The sequence below is a fragment of the Haemorhous mexicanus genome, chromosome 13, assembly GCF_027477595.1.
Source record: "Haemorhous mexicanus isolate bHaeMex1 chromosome 13, bHaeMex1.pri, whole genome shotgun sequence".
NCBI classification, from domain to species: Eukaryota; Metazoa; Chordata; class Aves; order Passeriformes; family Fringillidae; genus Haemorhous; species Haemorhous mexicanus.
In genome coordinates this window covers 9,444,466-9,472,308 of record NC_082353.1, presented here as the reverse complement: position 1 = coordinate 9,472,308, position 27,843 = coordinate 9,444,466, and the positions used below count along the sequence as shown (strand labels likewise).

Genomic DNA, 27,843 nt, shown 5'->3' with positions numbered 1-27,843 from the left:
AAAGAGAAGCTATGGCTTTTCCCAAAGAAATAAATTTCAGGGAAGCCCATGACAGCTCCTGTCTTCTTGATCCAGTTTTTGTTATGCACTCTCAAACAGTGTTGAAAAATCCAACAAATATACATGTCCATTTTATTTTAACACCAAAGCCAATTTGCCCATATTTTCTTGGAGTTTTTGAGTTTTCTCTGTTCTTGTAGGAATGAAGCTTAGAAGAGATTATGAAAGGCATTCTGCCATGCCTCTTGGCTATATAGACACACATTTCCAATGATTTGCTGCTGAAATGGCACACTTTGGTCTGGATCTGGTTTTGGAATGAACTTTATATGAGTATATACTGACAGATCCAGACACTTGGCAAGACTGCAGACACACAGCCCTTCTCCTTATTTTTGAACAAGCATGTGGAGTACACAGAGCTGGGGCTGTCATCAAGTGATAAAATGGGTGAATCTTCCCTGAGTTGCCCAAGAGATGCTAGCAAAACTTCAGTTTTTTGGAGTCCAAGTTTTGCTTATTACATACAGTTCAGAAGTGAATGTCACACAAATACAGCAATATGGGTAAAGATTTTCATAACTGTAAGTGAAAAGGGACTACTGTGAAAGGGCATCCTGTATGTGCTACCACAAGTAGAGTGATTACTTACACTCACCCTTTAAAACTTTAATCAAGTGTTGTTTGACCTAGAATTACTATTTTTAAAATGTGAGGCATAAAAATAAGAGATTTCAGGAGAAAAAGAACCTGACCTGTAAGGAAAGATTAAAAGAGATGAGATCTGATTAGCTCTGGAATCCCAAGAGAGAAGTGATAGTCTTACTGATTAATGAGAGTCATTGCTCCCTGTTTCCCCTAATACTTCTTTGTATATTTGTAAGACCAGAAAAAGCAAGAAGAGGTTTTAGCTCCAGCATGGGAAGTTCAGGTGAGGTTGCTGAATGGAAATGCATTGGCTGGGAGCAGGCAAACAAGGGAGGCAACTGCATTTGCAAAGACTTTATCTCACTCATCGTCTGCACATCTCACTCCTCTAATGGCCATTATTTAAGGCAAACAACTGAGCTGAGCTGGAACTGAGCTCCATCTGTAAGAGGAAGTGATATCATCCAGAACACATTTGGCCCTTTCAGGCACAAAGGAAAAGTGTCAGTCCATTCTGACTGTTATAAAACACTGTAATTCAAACAACATACTGGTAATGGCATTCTTATAAATTACCAGAGATTTAACTCTTCTGATAAAATGCAAAGTGTGGCTTTTTCACTAAAGTCAGCTGTTGCTTTTGATTTCTGGCAGAATGATTGGAAAAATAAGCTGAACTAAAATACACTTTTTTTATAATCTCACATTTTAAAGAAATATTCTGCAATTGCATGTTTTTGTGCTACTGTTGGCTAAAACTTTAGTTTAATATACTTAGTTTTAATTAATAACCAAACCATGCTGAAAGCCTAATACTTAAACTTAAATGGAACAAAATTATTTGCTTTAAAAATATAATCAGAGGTGGCATTAAATAAATAAAAAATTAGAAAAATCGTACAGCCTGCTGACATCACTGCCCACATGTTAAGAATTCAATGAAATTTCTGAAGAATGCTATATCAGGGGCTTAACTTTTTAGATGAGAATTTTCAAACTGTATTTTTCTTTCTCTGCATTAATAATCCCTGGAAGTAAAGGCTATCACACATTGCTATGTTAATGAGTTGTGCTAGCCTAACAAAAAGCAACTGATAGTAATAAAACAACTAAACAAATATTCCCTCCTCCTCCCAAAAATCTAAGACCGGGGAGAGGACGGTAGTGTTCACAGGCCTTTTCTCAGAAATAACTTAAAGCTCTCAGGATGGTTGTTCTCTCACTTGCATGCTGGGAAACACCTGCAGGAGGGGAAAAGGGGAGAATAATGACCCATCCTGTTCCAAGCCCTGTGTAGCTGCAGGAGAGGAGAGCAGAACACTGCACGTTATCCTTATCCAATGCACAGGGAAGTCTTGATTACAGACTGAATCTCCAACACCAGGACCCACAGATTTTTATGTCCTTGAAGTAACCCAGGGCCCACCACACCTTCAGTGCCTTTCCAACTCCAACGGCTTTTCCTTACACTTCAAACATGCTTTTCCAGACAATTTCACTTCCAAAGGTAGCATTCATTTTAAAGGATTAGTGAACCAGTTCACCACAGTTTTTAAATCCATACGTGTGTGTGTGTGTGTGTGTGTGTATGTACAGCATAACTGCAATAGTTAGAAAAACCAGAGTCTTTAAGCTATCTCACTTCACCTCATTGATATCTTGGGAAAAGCTTTGCTAGAATGGCACCTTGTACCCTCTAATCCCAAATTAAACTAAATCCTTTTAATGTGCAACAAGGAGATTGCTGCTATTAATCCCTGGATTTTAATGAGGTACTAACACTAAAGAGTTAGACATGACTTTAAATTCGGTATGCACACAAATTGCCTGGAAATGTGGTCATCCTGCTAAACGGCATTTATTTTACCTTGCTGGTTTGTTTCCCAGCTTCCTATTTTAGCTTTAATTCCTGCCTTTCCTTTGTTCTTTGAAGCTGCTTACTACAAACTCACTCTTAGAAAGAAGGCAGGACAGACAGACCTAAGACAACATGACAGAAACACTTCGGTTTGCCACTACTATGACACGTAATTTCTCAACATGAAAAAGAAAATAACATTCCTGGGAAATCTAGAGGTTGCACATAGAGTGTGGGGGGAAATGACACCCAAATCAGATATTATGTAACAGAAGAGAAATATTTGAAGGAAGAAAGAAAAATAAGAGAGAGACCAAATTAAGAAGCAGTCTTGAATTACTGATATCAAATCTGAGGAAGAAAATCCTTCCCTTTAGTATGCAAACTGTAGCAGCAATTTTAGGGATGATGATTCAGAATTGCATTGAAAAAGGAGTCCAGACTCAAACTATTACCTCACAATTAAATAACAGGGAGGGTAAGTGAGACTGAAACTGCCACACTGATTTGACACTATCAATAATTGATATGGGAAACCTAATAATCTCTCCATCCCACAATTGTTTTAACCGTTTGCCATTTAGAATTTCCTAGCAGGCATTTTAACATTTTAGAGAAGGTGGCTCAGAAAACAGCTTGCACAGAACACAATGATATTCTACAGCAAACATTCTGATGCTCTGGAAAACCCTGCAGAGTGGGAAATTACAGAACTGCATTTTTATGAGCTGCTAGCTTACACTACAACTTGGGCTCCTGAAAACACAAATAATAAATAAATAAATAATAATTTGGGGATTTTTTAAGGCCCAAATATTGCAAAAAGCTAACAAGATTAGAAACCCCATTTCTACAGCATGAAAGACACAAGCACAGAAATATGAGCCGGGTTTGGCCATGAAAATTGACATTCTGAAAATTGACATTCCCTTTAGACAAAACTGATCCTTCACACCATGTGCTCCTCACGTTTCAGTTCACAGAACAGTACTGCTGTACTAAAGAAGCAAATTTTACTGAGGCATTAGCCTGCAAAACCCTTTCAAAATCACATTCTGAGTTTTGGAGGGATCAGAAAAGGCTCTGCACATAGGGGTAATTAAAGAAAGCTTTCACTGATAAATACCAAGAAGATCCCAGGATGAGGTGATGAGTGAGGATTTGGGCCATCTGCCCTTTCTGCTATTCTCCATTCACTACTTCAGCTCTGGACAAATCTTCTCCAAGGCCCTGACTGCTCAGCTAAAGGCTGAACTCCTTTGCACAGCTTATTGCAGTTTGCCTCCAACACAGTGCCAGACAATTTGGGAAACTGCTCTTCTAAAACTTATGGTCACCTTCTTGTAAAAACAATTACTCCAAGCCTACCATATACTTACTTCCACACTAAACTAAACAATGAGAGAGAAATGCAGCAAAGAAAGTGATGGAAAAGGTAAGAAAAGGTATGTTCTCATTTTTCCATTCCTCCCTCATATTCTGGCCAACTTGTGCAGATATCTAAGAAGTGCAATGTTCAGAGTCAGTGATTTCCAAACTAAGATGCAGATCACCAGGAACTACTCTCCAATCTCTGACAAGGGAGAAAAGAAATCATCAGCCTCATATACAAAACCCATACTCATAAAACAAAGCAAAATTGTTTCTTTGTGCATTAAAGTCTCTATACAGCAATGTCCAGTGTCTCTGCTTAAAAAACCAAAATTTTAAAATTGCCCATTCACAAACTACCCACTACTCTGCTGGTACTGAAGAATGCTATAATCTAAAGGCAATGAAATGGAGAAGCAAAGAGGTCAACAGCCTGAGCACCCTCGAACAAAAGTTCCCTTGGAGATGTCAGCTGCAATCTCATTTGTTTCCTCTAACACTTTCAGGTCCCCCTGCTCCTTTCTTTAAAGCTCCTAATTCAGTGGCTGACAAATGATCATTTAAAAAATCCCTGTACAGGAATAACCAAGTCTGAATTTGTCCACTGAAGATCATTCAGCTCTCCATCGTCTGGGCTGGGACTAGATTCTATATAAGTGCTTATGGCCACACACAGGCAGCTTTCACCACCAGCTTCTCAAAGTTAGGATCAGCCTGAAGTTTCATATGCAGTATTTTCTCTTCCTGAAATCCTGGAAGTCAGCTAGGCTATTCTGGACCAGGTTTTTAGGGACATTGTACTCATTTATCCTTTCTTTGATCCCCACTATATCCTTATTCCTTCATTCTTACAGTATCCTCAGAAAGTAGGAAAATATATTGTCTTCTCCACTGTCCTGGTTTCATGATATCCACATATAGAAAAGAAGTTTTGTGAGCAAGTTTCTGATTAACTCCAGAGCAGAAACTCAAGAGAAGAGGTCTCAAGTGGATGCATCTTGAAGACAGTTCACAGCAAAGGAGGAAAACCCTGAAAAGTTAAGAACAAATACCTCAACAACATCACAATACATCAGGAATCTCTCTGATACTGATCAATTTTTTCAAGGATCGAAGCAATCATTTCTTCTCAGGATATATTGTACTTTAAGAAAGATACTCTTTTCTTTTGCTATACAGGCAGCACTACATTTTGGAAAGTGTTAGCCTTAGCAACAGAAAGAGTTCATAATTAGCATGTCCACTCTGTATGTTATGGAAAAAATCTCAAAACAATTGAAGAAAACTAGCTCCTCAGAAGTGCATAATCACTCATCAAAAAGGTCTCTTCAATGAAGAAATACACATGCAGGAACAGAAAGGCACAATTTGACAAGGTGACTCTTAGAATGTACTGTTCCCTCCTCACTTCTTCAAACCACTGGAACAGCCACAGAGCTTGTTATCCATGCCATATTAACATAATTGTGACAATAAATGGGATCCTGGGCAGCAGCAATGTGCCAGAGAAAATAACAGGAGGCTCCTCACTGACACAGTACCAGCCTGTGAATGCCTTATTTTACAGTTTGCTCTCCTGCCCATCAGCTGCTTAGAGCCACACTGAGAGGAGAATCCAATGTTGCAATGCAAGGGCATGCATCAGAATTCTCAATCTGTGAGGGAAGAAAGTACAGGGTAATACACCCAGGTCTGGCTATTTTACCTCGGTAGAAGCAGCTACCAATATTGCAAAAATGCCACCACTCTTGCAGCTCCATGCTAGTACTCACATGAGTACACATATTGCCTTACTACACCCAAATCACTGAATAGGAGGCAAAAAATGTACCACTACCACCCCTCCCAACAAAAGCAGACAAACACATCACCTCAGGAGTTACCACTAGCACTGTTTTAAAGGAATTAAAAGCTTGAGGCTTTGAAAAATGTTGCTCTATATATTCAACAGTTTATTGATGGTGTGACTGACATTCCTTACCAAACCATGTAAACAAGCATGAGAGATTTGATCTTTTCACTTCTGAAGGCATCCCAGCTGGGGTTTTCCCTTCTCAGTCTATCTATCATCCAGGCAACAGTGTGTGGCCCCATAAGGCACAATAAATGCTAATGCACTTATCAAGGAATTCCCTTCTGCTCTTCTGCAGACAAGAAGCATAGGAAATAGGAGAGAAAAGGCACACAGTAAGCCACATTAACCAGCTTCAAAGCTGTTCTACTTGTGTGGCTGCATGCATTCAGGAGAAAGAACACACCACTTTCTCTCTTGCAAGGACTGATTTCCTTCAGCAGTTTACCCAGTGATTGCCTTCTAGTATCTATGCTTAATCCCACAGATGCCTTTCTTTGGAGTTGCTGCCATTCTGTGAAGAATTAGTTCTGCTTAATAGCCCAACTGTTGCATAGGGAACATCCAGCACAGTTTTGCACTTTACAACATGAAGACAAGGATCAGAACACAAGCAGGATTTTGCAACAAAAGACATGTCCCTTCACAACTAACCTAATCTGGCATCCAAAAAGAAAAACCAAAAAAACTCCACAAAACCAAACAAAACCAACAAAACCAAAATAAACCCATACAAATCGGAATAGAACATGAAAGAGTTAAAGATTGACTGCTATGATTCTAAAGTTCCTCAAAGAACAGGAAAAATTTAATAATCGCTCAGTGCAACACAGAAAAGACAATTTCAGCACTTTGCAACAAAAGTCTGCAGCACTGGAACCATAAATCTGCCCCACTCAAACCAATGAATTTCACTGCAGATGGCAGCAGAAGGGTAAGACCTCTATTTATCGGTCTTGTATCTCTATAAATAAATAAATGCTATATCCTGGCTAAAATAAAACTAGACCCTAAGCAGAATGCAAAAGCCACTCTTCACCTCACCCTGCCCAGCCCATCAATCAGAGGAAGCACCAGAGAGCACATCCCAGGCCAGGAGTGGGGCCCCACACATTCCTGTGCTGCACCACCCACCCTGCGCCTTCGCTCACATCTGGGGAAGGCAGAGGAAGGGGTTCCATTTCATACAGTGGCAAACTGACACCATCCCCATATGAATGAGTGTAAGTTGATATGGTGGTGCTGTTAAGTCTCCAGACTGTCAGAAATGCTATTCCTGAGAGATAGGAGCACTCTCCATTTTTTGCTTACAGCGTTTCAGAATCAGCATCCCAGGATGAAAGACCATTTCAATGCAAAACACTGAGCAGGGGTGTTGGGAATTCAAGCCCTTCAGCCCCCTCTCCAAATGTCAACATTTCCTCATTCCCACGGGGAAAGGAAAGAAGAAATGCCTCCACTCTCAAGGGCCAAATGCCTGCAGCTCATTTCCCTGTCACCAAATGCCCACTACTGCATTACACAGCCCAGAGATCTCACCCAGGAACAGTTTTTTCAGCAGAGAGCAGTAACCAACAGTTAAAATCTAAATGTCCTAAACTTTGAGAGCAGCAGGGAGAAAATCAGAAACAAAGGTCACACCAAAAAAAAAAAAAAAAAAAAAAAAAAAAAAAAAAAAAGCAACAAAAGACACTGTCAGTACTGCGTATTTATTGAAGCTACTTAAATTTTCAATTTAGATGTTTACCTGAAAAATTCTAGAGGTACGGGAGGGGGAAGTGTTTACAACTCCTGCAATTTTCACATGAAACAAATCAGAAGTGCAGCTTCCAGAAAAAATTATTTTGCCTTCAGTGTCTTTAGAGGAAGTCACCTTGCTATGGCTACTGGCTGCTTGGGTGGCACACAATTGTTGGACTCTTGGATTTCCAGTTTGCCCACTCATAGCAGAACCAAACAGCCATGTTCTACTAAGTAGGTAATTCATCTAGTTATTAGATTACTCATACTTTCCAATACACAATGACAACCCATTTTTCCTTTCCATGATTTTTAAAAGCTCATTGTTTGTCTCCAACTCAAGGCCGTGAATCAAAGCCACCAGGGCAGCACTGAGGGAAGTGTTATCAGGAGCCCAGAGAAGCTGCTATCCCCATCTCAGACACTCTACTCCAGCCTGGAACAAGCAGTCCCAAGCAAGGGGCAGCTCCCTGGGAAATGCAGCTGCTGGCAGGAGAGGAATACCAATAGGCCTCCATGAAAGAAGGCTGCCTATTCAACAGGTGTTTTACTCATCCCAGATTTCTGACACATATGTAGAGGTGTCTAACAGAGAAGTGTTAGCAAGGTTAGATTATCTCAGACTTCCACTTTCCCTCTGCTCTTAAGGTAGTTAAGCCATTCATTTATCTTGATACAAATACAAAATTCTTCCTTTTCCCCCACAAAAGAGGGAGAGAAAAGGAAACAACAAATCAAGCTTCACTGTATTTTCTTCTAAATTATGCACTTGTACTTCCATCAGCAGAAGTAAAATACCTTGGCCTGGAGCCAATCAGAAATCCCTCATAATACGTTCAATAAGCCAAACCAAAACAAAACATAGCTTATGAGAGTGGGGAAAAGAAACTTGAAGGTCGTATTTCATCTGCTGCAGCTCATGGTGCTCATTCAAAGGGAGGCAGAAGGTTAACTGGCAGGATCTGCTCTCTAATGCCTGTTATTTCCAGTGGAAGGAGCCAAGCAACAACGTGCTTTGCTCAGTACTTCATGAAGAGGAGCAGCAAGGAAATCCTAATGCTAAGGAAACACAACCCAGCTGGAGGGCAAATGGAAAGAGGAGCTGGCAACACACTGAAGCTGAAACACACCTCCCTAGCACAACTCCAAGTTGGTTTTTTGGATTCATTAGTTGTAGAACTGAAAACATGATTCATGTTTCATAATGCATGGAAACACCTTCCCAGTTTTACAAAAAATGGCATTTAAACCAGCAGAGGGAAACAGCTCTCCTGAGAATTTAGAAAATGCAAAGTTTTTACAACAAACTATTATTTCAGGTGAAAACAGGCATTAGATAGAAAATACAAGGTTCTACCCTCAACTTTACCATCATCTGTGTTGTCTAGAGGAAAATAATTTATTAGTTTGATCCTGTTTAATTTATTTTGTTCTCACTTTTCATCCAAAACAGAGGTAACACACTGACCTTTTACTTACTTGACACTTTCCTGGATTGCTCAAAACCATATAGGAGAGGTAGTTACAAACATTAATACTCATGTAACACACATATTAAATATAAGAGTGAGATTAATAGTAATTAATATTCTTAACTCTGTCATATCGACCAATCACAAAAATCTATGGATTCTTTTGGCAGAAACACAGTGGGGTGGACAAATCACAAGAAGGATGGGGGGAAACAACAAACAAACAAACAAAAGAAAACAACCCTATTGCACTGATGGAATTGAAATTATCTGTCCCTCTACATGAGCTCCACACTGCTCTGATAAACTAAATCTCTCTCTGATTGAAGGCCGAATTAAAACAGAGCAATGCAGGAACTCTTCTGACCCAAAAGTAATCCACTCAATCATATAATGCATCCCCTTCCTTTTAGTAAAATGAATAGCCCTCCACAGAACCTTTTTCTTCCTTGACAAGTCCTTGACAGAAGAATGTGAATCTGGACAGTTAAATGAATCAATCACCAGCTGCTAGTCTAGGGCCAAGATGGTGAGCCGAGGGGCCTGCCAGAGTTCACTGACCACTGGTCAAAGCAGGACAAAGGCTTTGCCTCTATGAATAGTCTACTCCTGGGATCCAAAGGTCACTGAGCTGCCTTGGAAACGGTCCCCTTTGGTTATTTAAAGTTCTCAGGCTATTCTGCCACAGATATTATTGTTTCAGGTGGTCACCATCTTTCCCCATCGCAAGTTTGTGAAAGGCCAGGCAACCATTATTTAGATAAATGGAAGACAATGGTGAACACAGCAGCTACTAAATAGTGAGGAAAGGAACAATTAAAATAAATAAAAATAATGCTTTAAACTTCTACATAACTCCAGCTTCTGAACAGGCCTGCAAAAAACATCCTCAGAGAAAGAAGGTCCCAGCACCCAAAGGTACAGCTCCCAAAGAGGATCGAGATGCACAAGTTGTATCAAAGGCAAGAGGTCTTGAATACTCTGCTGCCTTTGAGATCATTTACATAAATGTATCAGGAAAAGCAACAAAATGATGGGGGGGGTGGGGGAACCACAAGCAAACAAGCATTGGAGCTTTTCTCTAGTCAGGAAATGACTGCAGGGCTGCATTTCCAAAAAACTGCCCTATGGCTCAACATAAGACCTGTAGCCCAGCAAGCAGGCTAGGCTATGTGGGGGAGTAAATATTTGAAAGACGAGACAGAGCAGATGAACGAGGAGATGAAACCCACAGAGACCAACTCCTCCACAGCACTGGAGCCCACAGTCCTGCCTGGCACCTCAAAAAAGCCCTTCTCCTCTGCACTAGCAATACACCTGATTTCATCTCAGATGACAAAAAGTAAATTTTGTACTGACACACACCAGAGACTGCATAGATGAACATACATATGAATATATATAAAAATATTACCTATATCTATCTATATCTATATCTATATGTAACCTAATATTATGAAGTTAAAGTTATTGCTGAATACATACTCAGATATCAGCCCATGTTTTGGCTGGATTAGAAAGTTCTGACAAACTTACTTGTTTAAAAAGTTGTCACAAGACAGTCTGGTACAAACCTTTATTCATGACATCCTGCCCATATAAAGCTCTAATATTTTCAAGCATATTTATTTCATTTTTTTAATTACATACATCATTAGATAAATGAAGCTAATCCCTAAACTTTCCCACTCATACATCCCACTCTTACATGTGTGTATACACACATGATGAAAATTTCCCAAATGCTCAGAAGTTGGGAAACTGAAGAAAATACTCTGTTTATGTAACTGATTTGCTCTGTTTATATACATGCTTTAGGAAACAATACAAGTGCACAATCCCACTTCCCCACTATTCACAGCACCAAATGAATGGTGCTCACATACTGAGCATCTATTCAATATTTTGTTTTCTCCTCTCTGTTCAGTGTGTGGCCTCATTCCTTGTTTATTACACTGTGTTAAACACTGCCCTCAACAGAGTTACCAGCTTCCTCCTGGCCCTCCCTGCAGGGCTCTGCACTATGGTTCTTCACAAATGTTACTGCATCCACTTCCACAACACCTTGAGATTATGCTCTATTATTATCTGAATTTTACTCTTGGGTATGGACAAACATTTGGATGGGGGACTGAAATATTCACTAAATTTAAACACCCAAGACATAACACTGATCCTTCACAGCACTCCATGTGTTGCAGTCATGGACAGCTCCCCCACCTTGCTGCAGCTCCAACTGACCAGAACTCAGAACCTTGCATCATATACTGAGATCATAAGAAATATGTCACCAAAGATTTCCCATGAAAATCTGGGACAAGTGGACTTGTGTCACATACTACAGAAGCTTCTGGCAGAAATGCAATTCTAATACTCTAAAGATCCCCAGACCAGTGCTGCCTCAGGCATCACAAGGCATCACTAGGAGATTATTCTTTGTCTTTCTGAAGCTCCCAAGGGAAGTCCAGGCCTCCTGGGGCCACATTCAATGTCCTGAAAGATCAGCTGCTCTGATGGGCACACTCTCTCGTGTCTGTCTTTCCAAGATCCCTGTTCCACTCTGAGTTTGTACCCAGGGCAATCTGCAAACGAGCCAAGCCCAGGTGCCCTCACTCCACAAGATTCTCCTCAGCATTCGCCTCTTCCCACCAATCCCCTGCCTGACCTCTAGACACATGAGACCACTCACACCTCCACCTCACCCCCTTCCCCTCCCAAACTTCCTCTCCAGGTAATTAGAGCATTGTTTCCAGCTTTCCATGCCAGCTGGTTTCTCCAGGCAGTGTTAGATCACACTTAGCTCCTCATTAATGCAGAACAGGAAAAAAAAGCAGGTCTACATCTGTCCAGGACAGCTTGGAGGGAAAGCCCAGCTCGTGTTCATGAGCAACAGGCTCAGCACAAACATCACCTCCTGTCCTGAGCTAGTCAAGCTGAGTAAAGATGTGTGAACACATGCCAAAATAAGAAAAAAGTTTGAGATTTTTCCTCAGAACTTACAAAACAACCAATTCTAGTCATAGCAACAGCAACAGCTACTTCCAGACACAAAGACCCCAATAAGTTCCATGTCTCTGCTCCCCAAGTAGACATTTCCATGCTGACTAGTGAAAAAAAACCCCAAAAAACAGAAAACACTTTGATCTTCAATTTGCTCTAGGGAACAGGATAAACAGTCCTGATGAAACATACTGTATTAGAAAAATTAAAAAACAGAGATTAATATTGACATGACAAATTTCTATCAAAAAAGTTAACATGTCAGAAAATTACCAACTGCAGTTCTACAATATAAATATTTGCTAAATTTAAGATCAGAGTGCCAATAGCCCCCTTAGAACAAGATCACCATTTGCACACACACATAAATATTAGAGCAGAAGAAAAGTCTACCACTGATTTTTTTTTTTTTAAACAATCATTAAAAGCATCAATAGGTTTCATCTCTACTATGCAAAAATAAGTCTGGCAAGCAATTCCTTCTTAGGGCAGGCAGTGGGGTGTCTTTTTATGCCTTCTTAGAAAACCTTGGGGTATTTCTCCCATTGATGGAACTCTAGGCTCTGCTGCTCCTTCAGAAACATCCTTTCTAAGAGGACCACAGCCAGACCATGCTAACAATTCAAACCCACGTCACCCTACCTAGCACAAATATTTCAATTATTTTACATCGACACCTTGGTGAGGTTACGTTCACATGCAATTTCTTGAGATGGTCAGAGCTCATCTACCAGCCAGTAGCTGCCAAAAAGAGAAGCCAAGTTCTTCCCAGATAGACCCAAAGCCCCGCCCACCCCTCCTGCCTCCTCACCTCTAACAAACTAGTGAACTGATTAAATTTCACATTATGTTTCACTGCAGTTTCTTTTTTTCAATAACTTCCTGTTTACGTCATGAGTGGACTTCCATATCTAGTACACACCAAAAACTCCACAGGCTACTTACTACTAAGGAAGGTCATTAAAGATATTATCAACATTCATCTAAACACAGCACAGATTTTGAACGTGCTCATTCTCTCAGGAGGATCTACTTCCAGGATCTCCTCTGGTGCACAAAGTATACACAACTCTAAAAGGAAAGAAATACTGCTTCTAAACTACAGCTAATAAAATTCTTCATGAAAAATATTTCTTCTGTTCTAAAAAGTGACAATTTTCAATAAAATCTCTGACCATAAAGGAGTCTAATCTCCTACCACGTGCTCCATAATGATACCTATTTGCAGATGAGATATGTTGCCTTTTATGTATAGAGTTTCCTGCAGCTATTTTATGATAGATAATATAGGTGTTCCTTCAGTGTGTACAGGTTTTTTATTATTATTCTATATTTATCTTAAATAAATCCATGCAAAACCAGTAATTATACTGAGGGGGGAAGGGAGGATAAAGCCCTGTTTAGATTTCAGGGATTCACCATCTGAAAGCTTTTATTCTTCCACAGTGAAGGAAAGTTATGACCTTTGACATGTGGCCATGGTGCCAAAGAAACTGCTCATAAATGTGTGTCAGTAAAGAAGCAGAAATCAATAAATTCATTTAATCCAGTGAACTATTATGTAGTGAGACACAATATATTTTCAAGAGCCAACTGCTCTACTCTTTTGCTAAAAAGATAAAAAATTCATTTTTGCATATTCAATTTTTTGATGGTATATTGGACCCTTTAATAAATGTTTTGTTCAGTTATGGCACAATTTGTTAGTCCATTCATTTCTGTTTGAAAGATCCCTGACACAGCTGGATTCAGGTAACACAACAGGAGCACTAGAAGGGGAGCAGATATCCTATTAACTACCTCTACCACTACCAGAGATGGGTATCCCACAGGAACCAAACACTGGCAGGTGCTAAAAATGTGCATTTTTTTCCACACTGGATGCTCAAAAGCAAAAAAAAAAAAAAAAAAAAAAAAAAAAAAAAAAAAAAAAAAAAAAAAAAAATTAAATATTGTTCATCATTCCAAACCGAGGAATTTCAAAAGACCACACAAAGCACTGTTACAAAGGCTTTCAGCAATGCACTTGGTCACCTACCAAGAATCAGCAGTAAGCAACACTGGGTAAAGATTATGACCATTAAAAATAAGTACTAACTGCCACGTGCTGGGAATGTCACAAAACTCCCACCAATGCTACTAAGAATTCCACAGTTAATTTCTTGTATGCTGTGGGATAAAACTGAGCTCCCTTCCTGGCCCAGACTGGCTGAACTAATAAAAGCAGGATCCACTTTCAACCTCTATTGAAGATCAATGATAAATCTGCTTGCAAACTGTGGGCTACAGGGGTGTCTGCATAAATAAGCATTAAAAGCAAGAGGGGAAGAAAGAGCTGGTCACATGCCCACTTAGGCTTTTGGAGAGGAGGTGGGGGAAGGAAGTTTCACCCTTGTAATTTGGGACATGCTAGGTACAAAGTTTCTCCTCAGGCAAAATGACAGAGTCGTGCCAGAACTCCCAGAGAATATTTCCAGTTAACATCAATTTACCGGATGTCACAGACAAGTTTAATGAACAAAATGATAAATGGCTGTCAATGGCTTCATAAAGTCAACGAATTCTCATTACAAAGAACATACATAATGCACAGCTCTGCCTGAGGCACATGTTACAGTTATTAGAGGTTTACTAGAGATCTTGATGTGGATGGTGAAATGGTAATTTAATAATTTACCCTAGTTAATTTGCTGATAAGTCATCTAAGCAATTTATTAATATGTTCAAGATTGTACAAGCAAGAGTAAGCATTTAAAATTCTTCTGCATGTTCAAAGACTTGAATTTTAAGGTTTCTTTGAAAAGATAACGGGTTATTTGAAAACTTCCAGTTGTAACAAGTTGTAAAGCAAAAAACAATACTGTGTAACACTGACCTGGCTTTACTGTACATTAATGGCTATTAAAACAGCTTTTTCTTAATCATAATTATTGTCTGATTTTAAGTGACAGGCAGACCACCTGAGACAAGATATTATACTTCTGCAGAATCATTTTTACCTCATCTAAATTTGGGGTCAAAACTGACCTGAAAGTATCTTATAACACTTCCCTCCTCTGCCACAGCTGTGAAAATAAGCTCCACTGGAAAACAGCACCTCCTTCCAGGCATCAGACAGGAATAAGGAAGGAGGGTCAGCAGAAGCAGTTTTGCAGATCCAAAGCAATGATGCAGCACATACATGACAATTTATAAGAGAAAAGGAAAAAACAAAAACTAAATGCAGAAAAATCAGCCTGCACGTGACATGAGAAAGAAGAAAGAGTGGGAACACAAATAATGAGAAAATTTTCAATGGTAGAACAGATCAGCAAATCTGATCTGAAAAGCTTTGCTATTTGATATGTTTTCCTCTCCATTTTAAGGTGTACAGAAAGTGTCTTGATACAGCTTATGATTTTAGAGGGAGAAGACAGCATTGCTACTTCACATGCTACAAAGGCTGAGATTTAACCTGGTTTTCTAAACTCATTTTAACTTGTTTGGACTTTAATCTGAAATGGCTCAAAGTAGAGCCGAGAAAATCCCAGGAATGATGAAGGTTTTACACAAGAAATTCTGGTCTACTGGAATGAGAATAAATAATGTAATCAATCAGTGTGATCATGATTATTATCTGAAGACACTAAAAATCAAATTAGAAAATATAAAGATGCTTCTGTTCCCAGGATCCTCTCCAGTTTCCAACATTCATTCATCACTATATACAAGATGCACACCACAAGCTGTAAAGACTTATTTTAACTTTCCCCTCAGCTATGTATTAAAAGAACACCTGATGACATGTTTAATGCTTGTAATAACTTACCTCTTATTACCTCTTGTAATAAAGTACCTCTTATGCCTGGTCAATCAGTAATTATTTCTTTTAAAACTCTCTCTCATCAGCAAATAATTTTAAAATTAAACTACTGCATGTCAGAGCTAAAGAGCAAATTTCTAACACACTTCAAAGCCAAGGTAAATTATTGCTATTATTAAAATCTAAATCAAAATTTTAGCATGTTCTGAGGCTAGAGGACTAGGACAAAGTAAGTTTTCCTGCTTTATCATCTATACACCATTCAGAGCAGTTTGCAGCTAAGACAGACTTTCCTCCTTTCTTAAACACTCTGTTTAGTCCACCTAAAGCTGCAATTCCAAAAGGCTCACACATAAGCCTTGCTGTCCTCACCACCATCTACCTAAAACACAAAGCTGTTCCACATCAGAATGCAGATAGAGTGAGTTGCAGTGTTTGAGATAAAAACCCATCCAACCACCAGTCCCTGGTATCAGTCAGGACATAGGAAGTTTTCTTCCTAAGATTCTGTAGATGGGAAAATAGATCAAAGACCCTCTCTGCAGCTGGCTTCATGCTTTTCACAACACATTCCTGCCACCATTCTGAAACAACAACCATCTTACTCCTCACTGCCCAGGAGAATTGTACCAGGACTCTGGTGGCAGACACTGCTTTCCAACACATTTTTTCTCCAAGGCTGGAGGTGTCATTTGCTCAGCAGAATTCTACCATTGAAAAAATTGGTAAAATACAAGTCAGAATATAGCTGTGAGGTCTAGAGAGGAAGAGAGTTGATCACTGCTTTCTGTTGTGTGTTCCAGGAGTCATTCGTTTCCTCAGAGCTTTGCCCACATGCAGAAATAATGTTATAAAAACACTTTCAATAATTTATGAGAATAAGGGTGTATTCTCACCACTTTAATCAGAAGAGGAAGTCAGTTAAAACAGGTATAAATGTAAGAATCATGACTACAGACAGTTAAACAACTGCACTCTTTGCTGACATTCCTCCCCAGTAATCCTGCCAGAGATGGTGAAGTAGTGTCTTGGTACATTGCAATTTTGCCTCAAATTACTAAATCCTGATAAAATCTTTGGATATAAAGCTTGTTGTCAGCATTCCTATGTCTTTTACAAAAAGTTCATTTTCAATATTTGATTTCTCACATTACATTCTACTGCTCTGACATCCAGTGAACAAGCAGCTACTGACTGAATGCTATTGCTACAATGGTCAGGCTAGAACCAAACTTGCTCAAGTTTAGCTACCAAATAATTTACAGTTTTCTCATCAGCCAAAATCAGAAGAGACCCTGGCCACAGTGGGAGTTTTAAAAGTTGTTTGCTGCAATACTGGCACAGAAAGACTTAGGAACTCTGAAATTTTTACCCCATAAAATACAAAGATTACACATTCTGTCATTGTTGGGTTTTGACAATAAGAATCTAAGTGAATTTCTGGAGAAGACCTGTCTGCCTCTGGGAAAATGATACCAAGACTTTATTTCTCTATGTTGCAGATGCTCTGACATGTCAAAAACCTTTACCAGAACTACAAGAGATGGGCACTTGAGAAACAAGCACTTTGAACAGGGCCTTGAGATGTTAACTGCATTATCCATATGCAACTTAGTTTATTTTGTCTTTGATGGGGTTTATGTTGTTAAAAACAAAACAAAAAAAAACTTCCACTCATCTAAGACCAAATTTGATTTTGTTAAAAAAAAACCCACAACAAAACCAATAGAATTATTATTGAGAATTATGAAACAAAGTAAAAGCAGCAGAAAAAAAATCTGTCTAGTAATGCTAATTTATATTTTCCTCTAATAAATTAGGAAGGCCATCTCCCTTCAAAGTTTTTACATACAGAAAAAACTGAAGAAGAGTTTACAATAATTCTATACACTAAAGCAAAAAGCAAACTGTCCATACTCAGGTGGTTTCACAGACATCTCTTCCCTGAGTCTGCTGTTTATGTCTTTAAAAAGTAACCATTTAATCCATACAACCAAAAATTGTTTCCACTACAGATGCAGGTTTTGGAAGGCTGCCAGATGGATTTCTAACTCCCAACACAAATGATCTAGAGCAATTTTTTTTCCACTCCTAACTCAATTGCTGAGACAATCAACTTTAAAATGTAGACACTGCTTAAAATGCTGCTGCTTAAAAGCTACCTAGAGGTTGACCTTAGTAACTAATGTTGACCATACAACCCACACTTACTCAACAAAATGTGGAGTCTTGACATTGTTGATTACTTTTTCACTTAGGTGGTGATTACCAGTTATAAAGACTGGAAGTAATCAATCCCAATTTAACAGCTGGGCCTATTGATGAAACAAAAACAAAACAAAAAAAAAAAGGCAAAACTAAATAAAGATTATGTTCACAATTTTGGAGATATAGTGTGGAAAAAATACAAAATGCTGAGGAAAACAAACAAATACTAAGCACAAGTTTGTCCAACAATGGGCATGACCATATTTCTGTAGGAAAATGCTTAGTAACTTTTAAATTCTTCCTCCAAGATTCTCTTTTGTCATTGTCTTAAATTGTTCTGCACACCATCAATAGCCACAGCTGTTAAATTGTGAAGACGTGACAACAAGTCTCTAGGCAAACAACTGCTCAGAGTGAGATCCTTTTCTTTAGGATAATCAGAGCTGGCTGACAAAAGGGGGCCTTACTGAATGCCCTTTCAACAATTTCTACACCAAGAAATGCAGAGAAAAAGGGAGGGGGAAGAAAGGGAGCAGTGGGGGGGGAGCAGCACACTGCGGGAACAGAACAGCATCTTTTGCTGCCATACATTGCTTTGCAAGCAGGAAAGGAATCTCCCCAGGTTTGTGCACACAGCACACACAGAACTCACACCAGGTGAGGAGTGAGTGCTTTGGGCCACAGCTCTGGGCAACATCTAGCACAGCACCGTGTTTTCCTTCAACCTTTCTCATGTAGGTGAAGGTTTTATTAGTACAGAGTGCACTGCCAAAGAGATTGAGCTTCTTTTAACAAAGAAGCCAGTAAAAACTTTATACATTGTAAAGTTACTCTGATAAAAACTAGTAAATAAACCCTAACAGCTTTGGTCTGACTAACTAGGAATAAAAGCAAGGGCATAGTAGGCCTCAGACTGGCATTAGGCTTGACACAAATTTGAAACTGAGGTGTTGAGGAAACCCATAAAAAGCTCACCTCTCAAGTGACATGGTAGTGGAAACAAACACTCTTCATGCGCACTAAGCAAAGTTTTATACAATTTTTTATCTTGGTAACAATATAAAAGCCCATTCCTCATTCTGCGCAAGAGCTCTTACAAGTGGAGCCAATCATTGCTGAAAAAGGAGGGAATGTCCTGGTACCAACAACAAAAAAGAGTAACTAATGGTTATGTCTTAAAAGGATGCTGATAATTGTCTTCTGTCAAGGTGCTGCAGGATTTCAGGTCAAAAGATGCCTAGGGAGTTGTAGAGAAAAATACTCCAATAAAAAGGGTTAACAAGATAGTACTTCCCAGTTTTCTTATTTCTTCAGGATATCTCAGTTAAAGAACAAAAAAATCTTACTGTTCTTCATTGTTATCAATTGACATTGCTGACTAAGACATTGGAACATCATCTTCCTGCCTAAAACCACTGGAATTTAAATGCACTAATAATCAGCCATGTGCACTCTCAGCTTAGAAACAATTTTTCCTCTCAGGATATTCAATCAACTAATCAAAGCAGCACTTGTCAAAACCCAGACCACCAGGTTCCTCGAGCTGTCTGTAACCACACCAGTTCTACAGCACTAAGACTTTGCTCCCTTTCAATGCAGTACTATTGCCTACAGCTGCCATCTGCCATTTCACTTCCTCCTCAGCCCAAAACCACTTCTGCCCCCTAACACCACCTTCCTTTCTCACAATTTGTACCTCTCTCCATTGCTATTTAAAACAATTGGACATAACTTTGAGTTCTAAATGCATTTGGAAGACACCTGAAATGACAGATTCCACGAAAAGAGAAAACTATATTGATAGACCACAGCTATTAATCCTGTTATTTTAAGGCAAGATGAAGATTGTTTTTAAAAAATCAGTAGCAGAGAGGCAAAGGTTTTGCCTACACTTTTCACAAAGGCCATTGTTTGATGAGTGTAAGTAAGTTTCATTAACCTTCCTCTGTCCCCACTAAGCCTTTCCAGCTCCACTTCAGTCCTCTCAGTCACACCACTGCAATCACTGAGTGGCTCCAAGACAAACCATACTGGGGAACTCACCTGGGTTAAACACCATCTTTTGTTTTAATTCTATTATTTTAATCCAGACCAGCTCCCTGTTCAGTTAGCTACACATGCAGCTGTGCCCACACCAGGAACAGCACAATGCCAAAGTGGGAACAAACTGCTGGAACTGCTGAGGAGACCTGATTGCCACAGGACAGAAAGAGACTTGGCTGGATGCACTCTTCAGTGCAAATATTTAAAAGCAGAGCAAAGATGCTATTAGGCTATAAAAATATAAATATGGCCAATTATTGGCAGGACAGGGGACCTGAAATCACATCACTGCCTCAGCAGGTAAGCAAAGTTACAAACTCCCCACCAAGTACAGGCTGCTCTGTGTAAAGGGCCCAGCACTCCTCAGGCTGCAGTGCAGTGGGCTCACTCACACTCTCCCTCCAGGAGCATGTTCCCAGAAACCTCCTGCTTGCATCACCTTTCACTCTTGTGAAATGCAGAAACCTGTACAAGAAGAATTAGGCTTACACTTCTAATTGACAAACATTAAAACCAATTCAGCCAAGTTACAAGTGGAGAAAAGGTTATCCAGGAATGCTGTTTATATGCCATCCAACCATCTCAAGACTTCAATTTCTACTTTTTGTGAAAAGCACATAACAGTGAGTGACCTATCCAATCACTGCACAATGCCCATGTTACCAGCTTCAGAATATGATCTACCTTCTCCATTTCTCCTGAATAATATTTTATTGGAAGTCTAGGCTTTATTTTCAGACAGAATCTTAGTTAACTGTGGTTGAATAATCAAAATTTTAAAATGCAGGAAAACAAAAATCTCAGCTTGTTTACTTTTGACTGATTCAAAGTTGTACCAAAAGGACTTTCTCTGAAGTCTACACTCCTTTGATATTCTGTTTAAAGAGATCTCTCTCAGTAGCAGTGGCAAAAGTCAAATTTTGACTAAGTCATGCTCTTAAGTAGTACCATTTCCCCCTCACAAAGAAGCAGACAGGACCTCCTCCTCTGCCCCCACATCAATCAGCCAGCTTTGGAAGTAACTACAAGCATGTACTGAAACTAATATTTAGTTTTACCTAAGCACTACCTCAGCACCAGAGTTTCCTTTTAAAAAAGTAGGGGGATCTCACCAAAAAAAAAGCCCTAAATTAGTCAAATTCTTTTGTGCATGGATGAACAACAGGAAAGCAAAGCCTTGGGGCCTCTGGGGAGGAACCCTGTCCCTGCAGACCTACTCTGATGTGCTCGGGAGATAAGGCTCCATAGTGACACTTAAGGAAAGGCCTGCTCACATTTGAATTTCTGCATTCCTCAAGAACAATTCATGGCAATCACTAACTTTGCAGAGGAGCTACATGAAAGCTTTGGCCAATGAATGAGGGTCATCTGCTCTTTATCACAAGGGTAAACCTCATCCTGGCCAGTTTCTAACCTTTTAACCCTGTGAATTCTTAATTTGCACATGAATAATGGAATTCTTGCCAAGAGTGCAACCTTCAGCTTCCAGTTTCTAACTTTAGAAACCAAGACCTGATCTCCTTGTGTGTTCAGATCTTAAACTCTTGGACAGATTAAAGTTTTTGATTTCCAAATGCAACACTAAACATTACAATTCTGAAGCAAAAGATAAGCTTATTGGAAAAACCTCTGACCAGGCAAAGTAAAAGAACATCCTCACACCCTGCTGCTACCAATAACTGAAGAGAGCATTTGCTTTTTTCCTCCAAAGAAAGAATGCCCATTTAATGCCTATTCTCCACCTGTTTAATATGTATAGTTCCTTCTGTACCCTGACCACAAGGTAATTTGCCTTTGCAGCAACCGACAACTTCTTCTAAAAAGAAAAATTGTAAAGCTACAAAATCCCCCACAAGACTTCCATTTATTTCACTTAAAATGTCTGCAAAGTTCAATCAGCTCATGAGAGCAGGCAGAAACACTGTGAAACAATGAGAGAGAAAACTAATTTTGCACGTGGTTTTTGGGCTCCAAATTATCACAATACAAATTATTGCCCAATTTCACAGCTTTACAGTAAAGATGACATTCTGAAACGGGTCAGATTGGTGCATGACTAAAGAGAAGAGACTGCTACAGAGGATAACTTCATGTTTGGCCACTAGTTAACCACTTAATCACTAAGTCAACAACACCTACTGTGATCATTATGGATCCGCTATCTCTTCCAGTTTTCTCCAACAGCCATAGAAAGCCTTTCAAGTATTCAAACAAGAAAAAGAAACCTTTTGTCACAGTCTTACAGAGAAGGGGAGGGAGGAAAAAAAAAAGGGCTGCAAAACAAGAATCTCACTCCACAGCACACAATCTATTGGTTCACAAGACCTTCTTGGTGAATATCAGCATAAATAAGGCACCTTTCCGATGAAATAATGTGCATGTGAGAAACAAATATTTACACAAGTCCAGCATTGTCTGAATAAAGTCAAATACTACAATTGCATTACCAAGCTATTCTACTACAGTGCTCTGGGCTATTCCAGAAGTTCTCTGGTATTAAGCGTGGAGCTCATTCTGCAATGTATTCAATTTAAAGTAGCCCTGAATTTTTCAGTTCTACCCACAGAATCCACCAGCCACTGCTTAGCTTTATGTTGGTTAACAACAACAAAAAATCCTATCCTCTTTAGGAGGGTTTTCTTGTCTAATTTTTAATCATGCTGACACTTTGAAACTTAGTGAGATTAAATGTTAAAAATTGTAATACTTCGTTTTTCACCATTTTACCAAAAGCGCCCATGAATTACTTAGTCTCTCAATCCTGTACATGAGCAAGATAAAAAGTAATATGTAGGCAGGTTTTTGAAATCGAGACTTCAGAGTTTCACACTCTTACAGCATGTGAAAACTCAGCACTCACTTGGAGCCACCTGCTCCCAGGATGGTTTTGAACCACCCAGTGCTCTGGCTCACTGAACAAGGCTGTTCACACCTTCCTGGGGCATCTCGTGGGCAGTATTTAGAATCAGGTCAGTAGCACACAGAAAAAAACTAACAAATGTTAACATTCACACATTTTTAAACGTAAGCTAATATACCAATTTCATTAATTAGTTTCAGATTCAATTTAGTAAAAACTGCAGCTTAGAATTAATGTCAGGTTTTCACAGAGGTACCAGCACTAGTTTTATTCAACTTGCTACTAAGAACAGGGTCGAAGAGGTCATAGGAAGTCTTTTCCTATTAGATTAAGTTCATCAGTTAAGTCCCATTATAGAGGGAACATGAGAAGACTACATAAACTGTGTACTCTCTGTGTTATACTTTCTTTGAAATGAAAGTTTTCTTTACTTTGCCAAAATTTACTTTTCTTTGAAAAGTGCATTCCCATGTCCTTTTGGGAAGCAAAGGGAGATCACGTTGTAGAGGTAGTCTAGTGGCAAAGCTCTGCTCTGCCATGGAAAAAGGCACAGCATTCCATCCCTCATACACATGTCTTGCTCAATGTTTAAAGATGATAGGAAAATGGAGGGCAACAAACACCCGGGGTCAGTCTGTTAAAGCCATAAAGGCACTTAGACACAACTATTTCCTTCACCATTCACCCAGCAGAAGGGAGTCACTCCAGAAATGCAACTGTCCCTTCCCAGTAGAACCACATAAAAGGCCCTTATGGGAGGTTCCAGAGGAACCAGGTGGGACAGCACCCACACCTGCTTGGCTGAACACAAGTCAGAAAAGCAAGGCCTTACAGTTGCCCAGAAAACTTTTCCCCTCTTTCCTCTCCCAGAGATAAACATCTGCATTAATCATTCCACCCTGCCCCAAGATGGCACAACACAACGTCAAGCTACTGAACAAGGAACTTTTTTTTTTTTTAATCAGATCTGTAGATAACCCTTGTAAGGCTGCTAGAACAGCACTTGGGAAACCAGACCCAGGACTTCTGTGGCCAGCATGACTCTGCATCACCACCTGCTCCAGAGACTAGTGACATACATAAGCCACCCACACAAGGCACCACTGCCCAAGAGGTCTCACAGGTGCCTGCGCCACTTCTGCCACATCAGGGACTGAAAAAGGGACCGCCATAAGTTTTTCCCATAATCTTTATACATTTAAAAAGAAATAAAGGTTCTCTAGAATTACTCGATAATTTTGCATTTTAACTTTCCAGGTACACAATCAAAATGATAGGATGTTGTGCGCTGTTGAGAGAATTGCTGCCACAAACTCAGGAACGGGTTAAAATATAAGAGCTGGGACTTACTTGCTAGTGTGAGGTGACTTTTTTGACTGAGAATGGCCCCATGTTTGTTCAGAGCTAAGCATTGGTAAAATCCTTCATCAGACAGTTCTCCCTTCTTTCCTTCTACCTCACTGATATACAACGAGCCATTGGATAAAGTGTAGATCCGTTCATTTTCAGACACTTTGCCTCCATTTTTCAGCCATGTAATAGTTATAGGAACTTCACCACGGGCTTGGCAGTCTAAAACCACCGGATCCTTCCTTGACACAGTAACGTCCTGAGGCTCTTTCACAAAAAACAGTTCACTAAAGGACCATACTCCTGAGAGAGAAGGGAAAAAAAGAAAAAGTTTTTGCCTGTAAGGACAGACATGTAAGCAGAGACATGCAAGTTACCAAGGGCACTGTGAGCTGCGAGTCATCCCGCGGAGCCCACAGCACGAGGTGAAGCCATCGCTACCACACGCGCTCCGAGCGCTCCCAACTCGGACAACTCTGGGAAACTTGGTACTGACTCCACGCGGCGCAAAGCCCTCAGGCTGTAAAAAGCCAAGGAGCCGGAGAACCGGCGCCTTCCACACCGACCCGGGCACGGCCACGGCACGGGCGGGGGGCGCGGTGACCCCGGGGCGGCCACACAGGTGCGACCGCTCCGCCCGGCCCGCTCGCTAATTTTACAAGCCTGCCAAAGCAGCCGGAGCGGGGCGCGTCGTAAAAAGGCTGATTTTACAAGGAATCGTTAGCGAAAACCTCTCACCAGAGCGCGGAGGGGCCGCGCACCGCACAGCCCGCGCCCCTCACGCCCCCCCGCCCCGTCGCGGCGCGAACAAAGCGCAGAGCCGCCGCCGGTTCCCGCTCCCTCGCTGCCGGTCCCGCCGATGCCGAATAAATAAAGCCACGTGCGGCGGCCGCAGAGGGGCCGGGGCGCGGGCGGACAATGGGGCTCGGGCCGGCCGGACTCACCTGGTAGCGGGAGCAGCAGCAGCAGCAGCGCCCGCAGCAGCGGCCGGCGGCGGAGCGGCGCCATTCAGCGGGACGCGGCTGGCATGCCCCGCCGGCCGCTCCACACACCGGTCAGCGGGCGAGGGGAGGAGACTGGGGACGGACGGAGCGGCCCCGGCGCGCCCGTCCCGGCCCTACTCTCTGCATCTCGTCTCCATTGGCCTTTGGGGAGAAGAGGGGCGAGGGGCAGGGCCGGCCGGAGGAGGGAGGGACGCCGCTGGACGGGGCGGGCCGCAGGGCGGGGGTCGCGGCGGACAATGCGGGGGGCGGCAGGGCCGGCCGGCCGCGCGCACGAGGGGCCGCGGGCTCCGGCGCCATCTGGGCCGAGCACGGCCCCGCAGACGCGGCCCCGCCCGGGGGGCACCGGGACCCGACGGCAGCTCCGCCGACCCCCGAGGCGGGCGGGCTGAGCCTTCCAGCCGCGGCTAAAGCTGCTGGCCATGCCTAAGCTGCTGGCCATGCCTTCCCCCGGCACGCCGGGCTCCCCCGGGACACCGCACGGCTCACCAGCGTGGCGAGCATCGGCAACACGTGTGCTGGACCTGGCGCGGCGTTACCGAAGGGCTTTGCCAGAGCTCCCCCCGCCAGAGCACTGAACCAGTGCTGAGCCAGCAAAGCACCAGGGCTGAGCACTGGACCCGGCACTGCCCGTACAGGTGCTGAACGGTTCAGGTGGGCCAGAGCATCCTCACACCCAGATAAAACCGGCCTCCCACACTTGCAGACAAATGACTTGAGGATGGGCATTGATCATAAATAAAAAGCCAATTTTGTTAGTGGTTCTCATTGAGCCCATCCTACAGCACCAATAAAACCACTTCCAGCAGACCACATGGGACAGCGCTGTGCTGTCGAGGATCAGCTGCCCTTTACTTGCATCCTCAGAAAACAGCCTTAAGTTTACATCTGCCTTGAACTAGCTTGCAAAAATGCAACCTAAACAGAACAGATGGCTTCAGAATTTTGCTATCAGCACCCTCTGGATAATGTGTATGGGAGATACCATCAAGTGCTGCCACTATCATTTAAGCTTTCAGTTTCACCCCTGATTTTACTCCATGCTTGCAGCCAGCAATTTCTAGTCTCTTTTGTCTGTTCAGATTTCTAGTTTCTAAAGTTACCGCGTAAGAAGGCATCTTCTTACTCAGCAGATTTGCCCTACGTTTGCATTCATTGTGAGAGCTGCTGACTTCAGTGACAGGCAAGTTTTTACTGCTTTTTGTTCCTGCCAGCACTGCAAAGCTCACAGAGCTGAGAGCTGGCAGCCAAACCAGTCCCTTCTGCTGCATCATCACCAGGACTGGCTACAGCTTGAGTCAGTGATCCCTCTGAAAGTCTTCAGGAAAAAGTCAGAACTACTAAAATGTGATGTAAGCCATAGGCTGATCTACATCACCTTCCTCACTTATCAAAAATACATAAGCAAAGTTTTCAGGGAAGATAATTGGGAAATATTTTTGCTTTACATGCAAATCACTTACCCCAGAAGCATCCAGACAGCTTCACTTTGCAGAACAGAACTGCACATGCACTGCTTTGGCGTCCAAATAGGACCAAACACAGCAACAGGATCCACTTGACCAAATATTTTTCAATTTTCCTCAGTGTTTTAATTTACCTAATCAGAAAAGTGTGAACTATAAAAAAGAATCACAAGCAATTTTGTTTATAATGTTTTTTGAGCATTAAGGACTAAACATTCTTTCTTGTGGTAAACACACAACTTTCATCTGCAGCTCATGCTAAACTCTGCTTCATCAGTGTGACCTGCATTTGAGATTTACTAGAGGAGCTCAGCACACCTAGAAAACCACAGTAGAGAATGCAATATCCAGTAACATTTCTATTCCAGATGTCCCAGTTGGTGGAGTGGCTGGAGCTGTCCCTGGGAAATGGAAGGTCATTTCCCTGCAAACCTTGGCACTGCTTCCTGCAGGCATGAGTACGTGGCTGAGCTGTACTGCCCAGCACTGGACACTATCCCACCTGTCCCAGGGGAACACCTCCTTGCCCAATTCACTAGCCCTTTTTGAAGGAGGAGTTGGTCTGAGCTGACATGGGGACAAAAGAAAAACCAACAGAGAGACAGCAAGTTGTAGTCCTGTCCTACTTGTGGGCTGGTTTGCCTTATCTGTGTCATCTGTGCCCACTGCTGTGTTCTGCTGTGATGAGGAAAGTGCTTTACCATCTCCCTGAACTACACTGTGCCAGCAGGAGATTTTGACTCATGACATCAAATGCAGTATTTGTCTTAAATGGCTTAACAAAGCAAGTGCTTCCCTCTGGAATGCTCCTTGTGCCTGTGTCTGGGCAGCTACAAACACCAATATTTTCATTTTCACATTTCTGTTTAACAAAATAAGTAATGCAATTCCTACTAGAACTAAGCAGTTCAATAGCTAGATGAGTATAAACTCTCCCTCTTTAATTTGTCAGGATTCATTATTTTAACACATTTCCCAGTAATTAATTGGGTAAGAGATAGTGCAGACTTGTGATAATGTATCTAAATTCACACATAACTGATAAACTCACTGAACCACAGCTTAAAGGCACTGCCAGTTGTAACTTTGTCAAATATAGTGCATTTATAAATATGCAGCCAATGAACACAATTATCTACTTGGCCAACCATTTCAGAAGCACTATCTTGAGA

At 41.3% G+C, this 27,843-nt stretch overlaps 1 protein-coding gene across 1 annotated transcript in view; it reads right to left on the bottom strand.

The window, feature by feature from the left end:
- Window positions 1-25,233, bottom strand: part of PRTG (protogenin) — a 76,328-nt gene extending 51,095 nt beyond the window's left edge. The window contains 2 exon segments of the mRNA XM_059858435.1: window positions 24,205-24,507; window positions 25,149-25,233. Of these exon segments, the coding sequence (XP_059714418.1) occupies window positions 24,205-24,507; window positions 25,149-25,233 (388 nt within the window).
- Window positions 25,234-27,843: the final 2,610 nt, after the last annotated feature.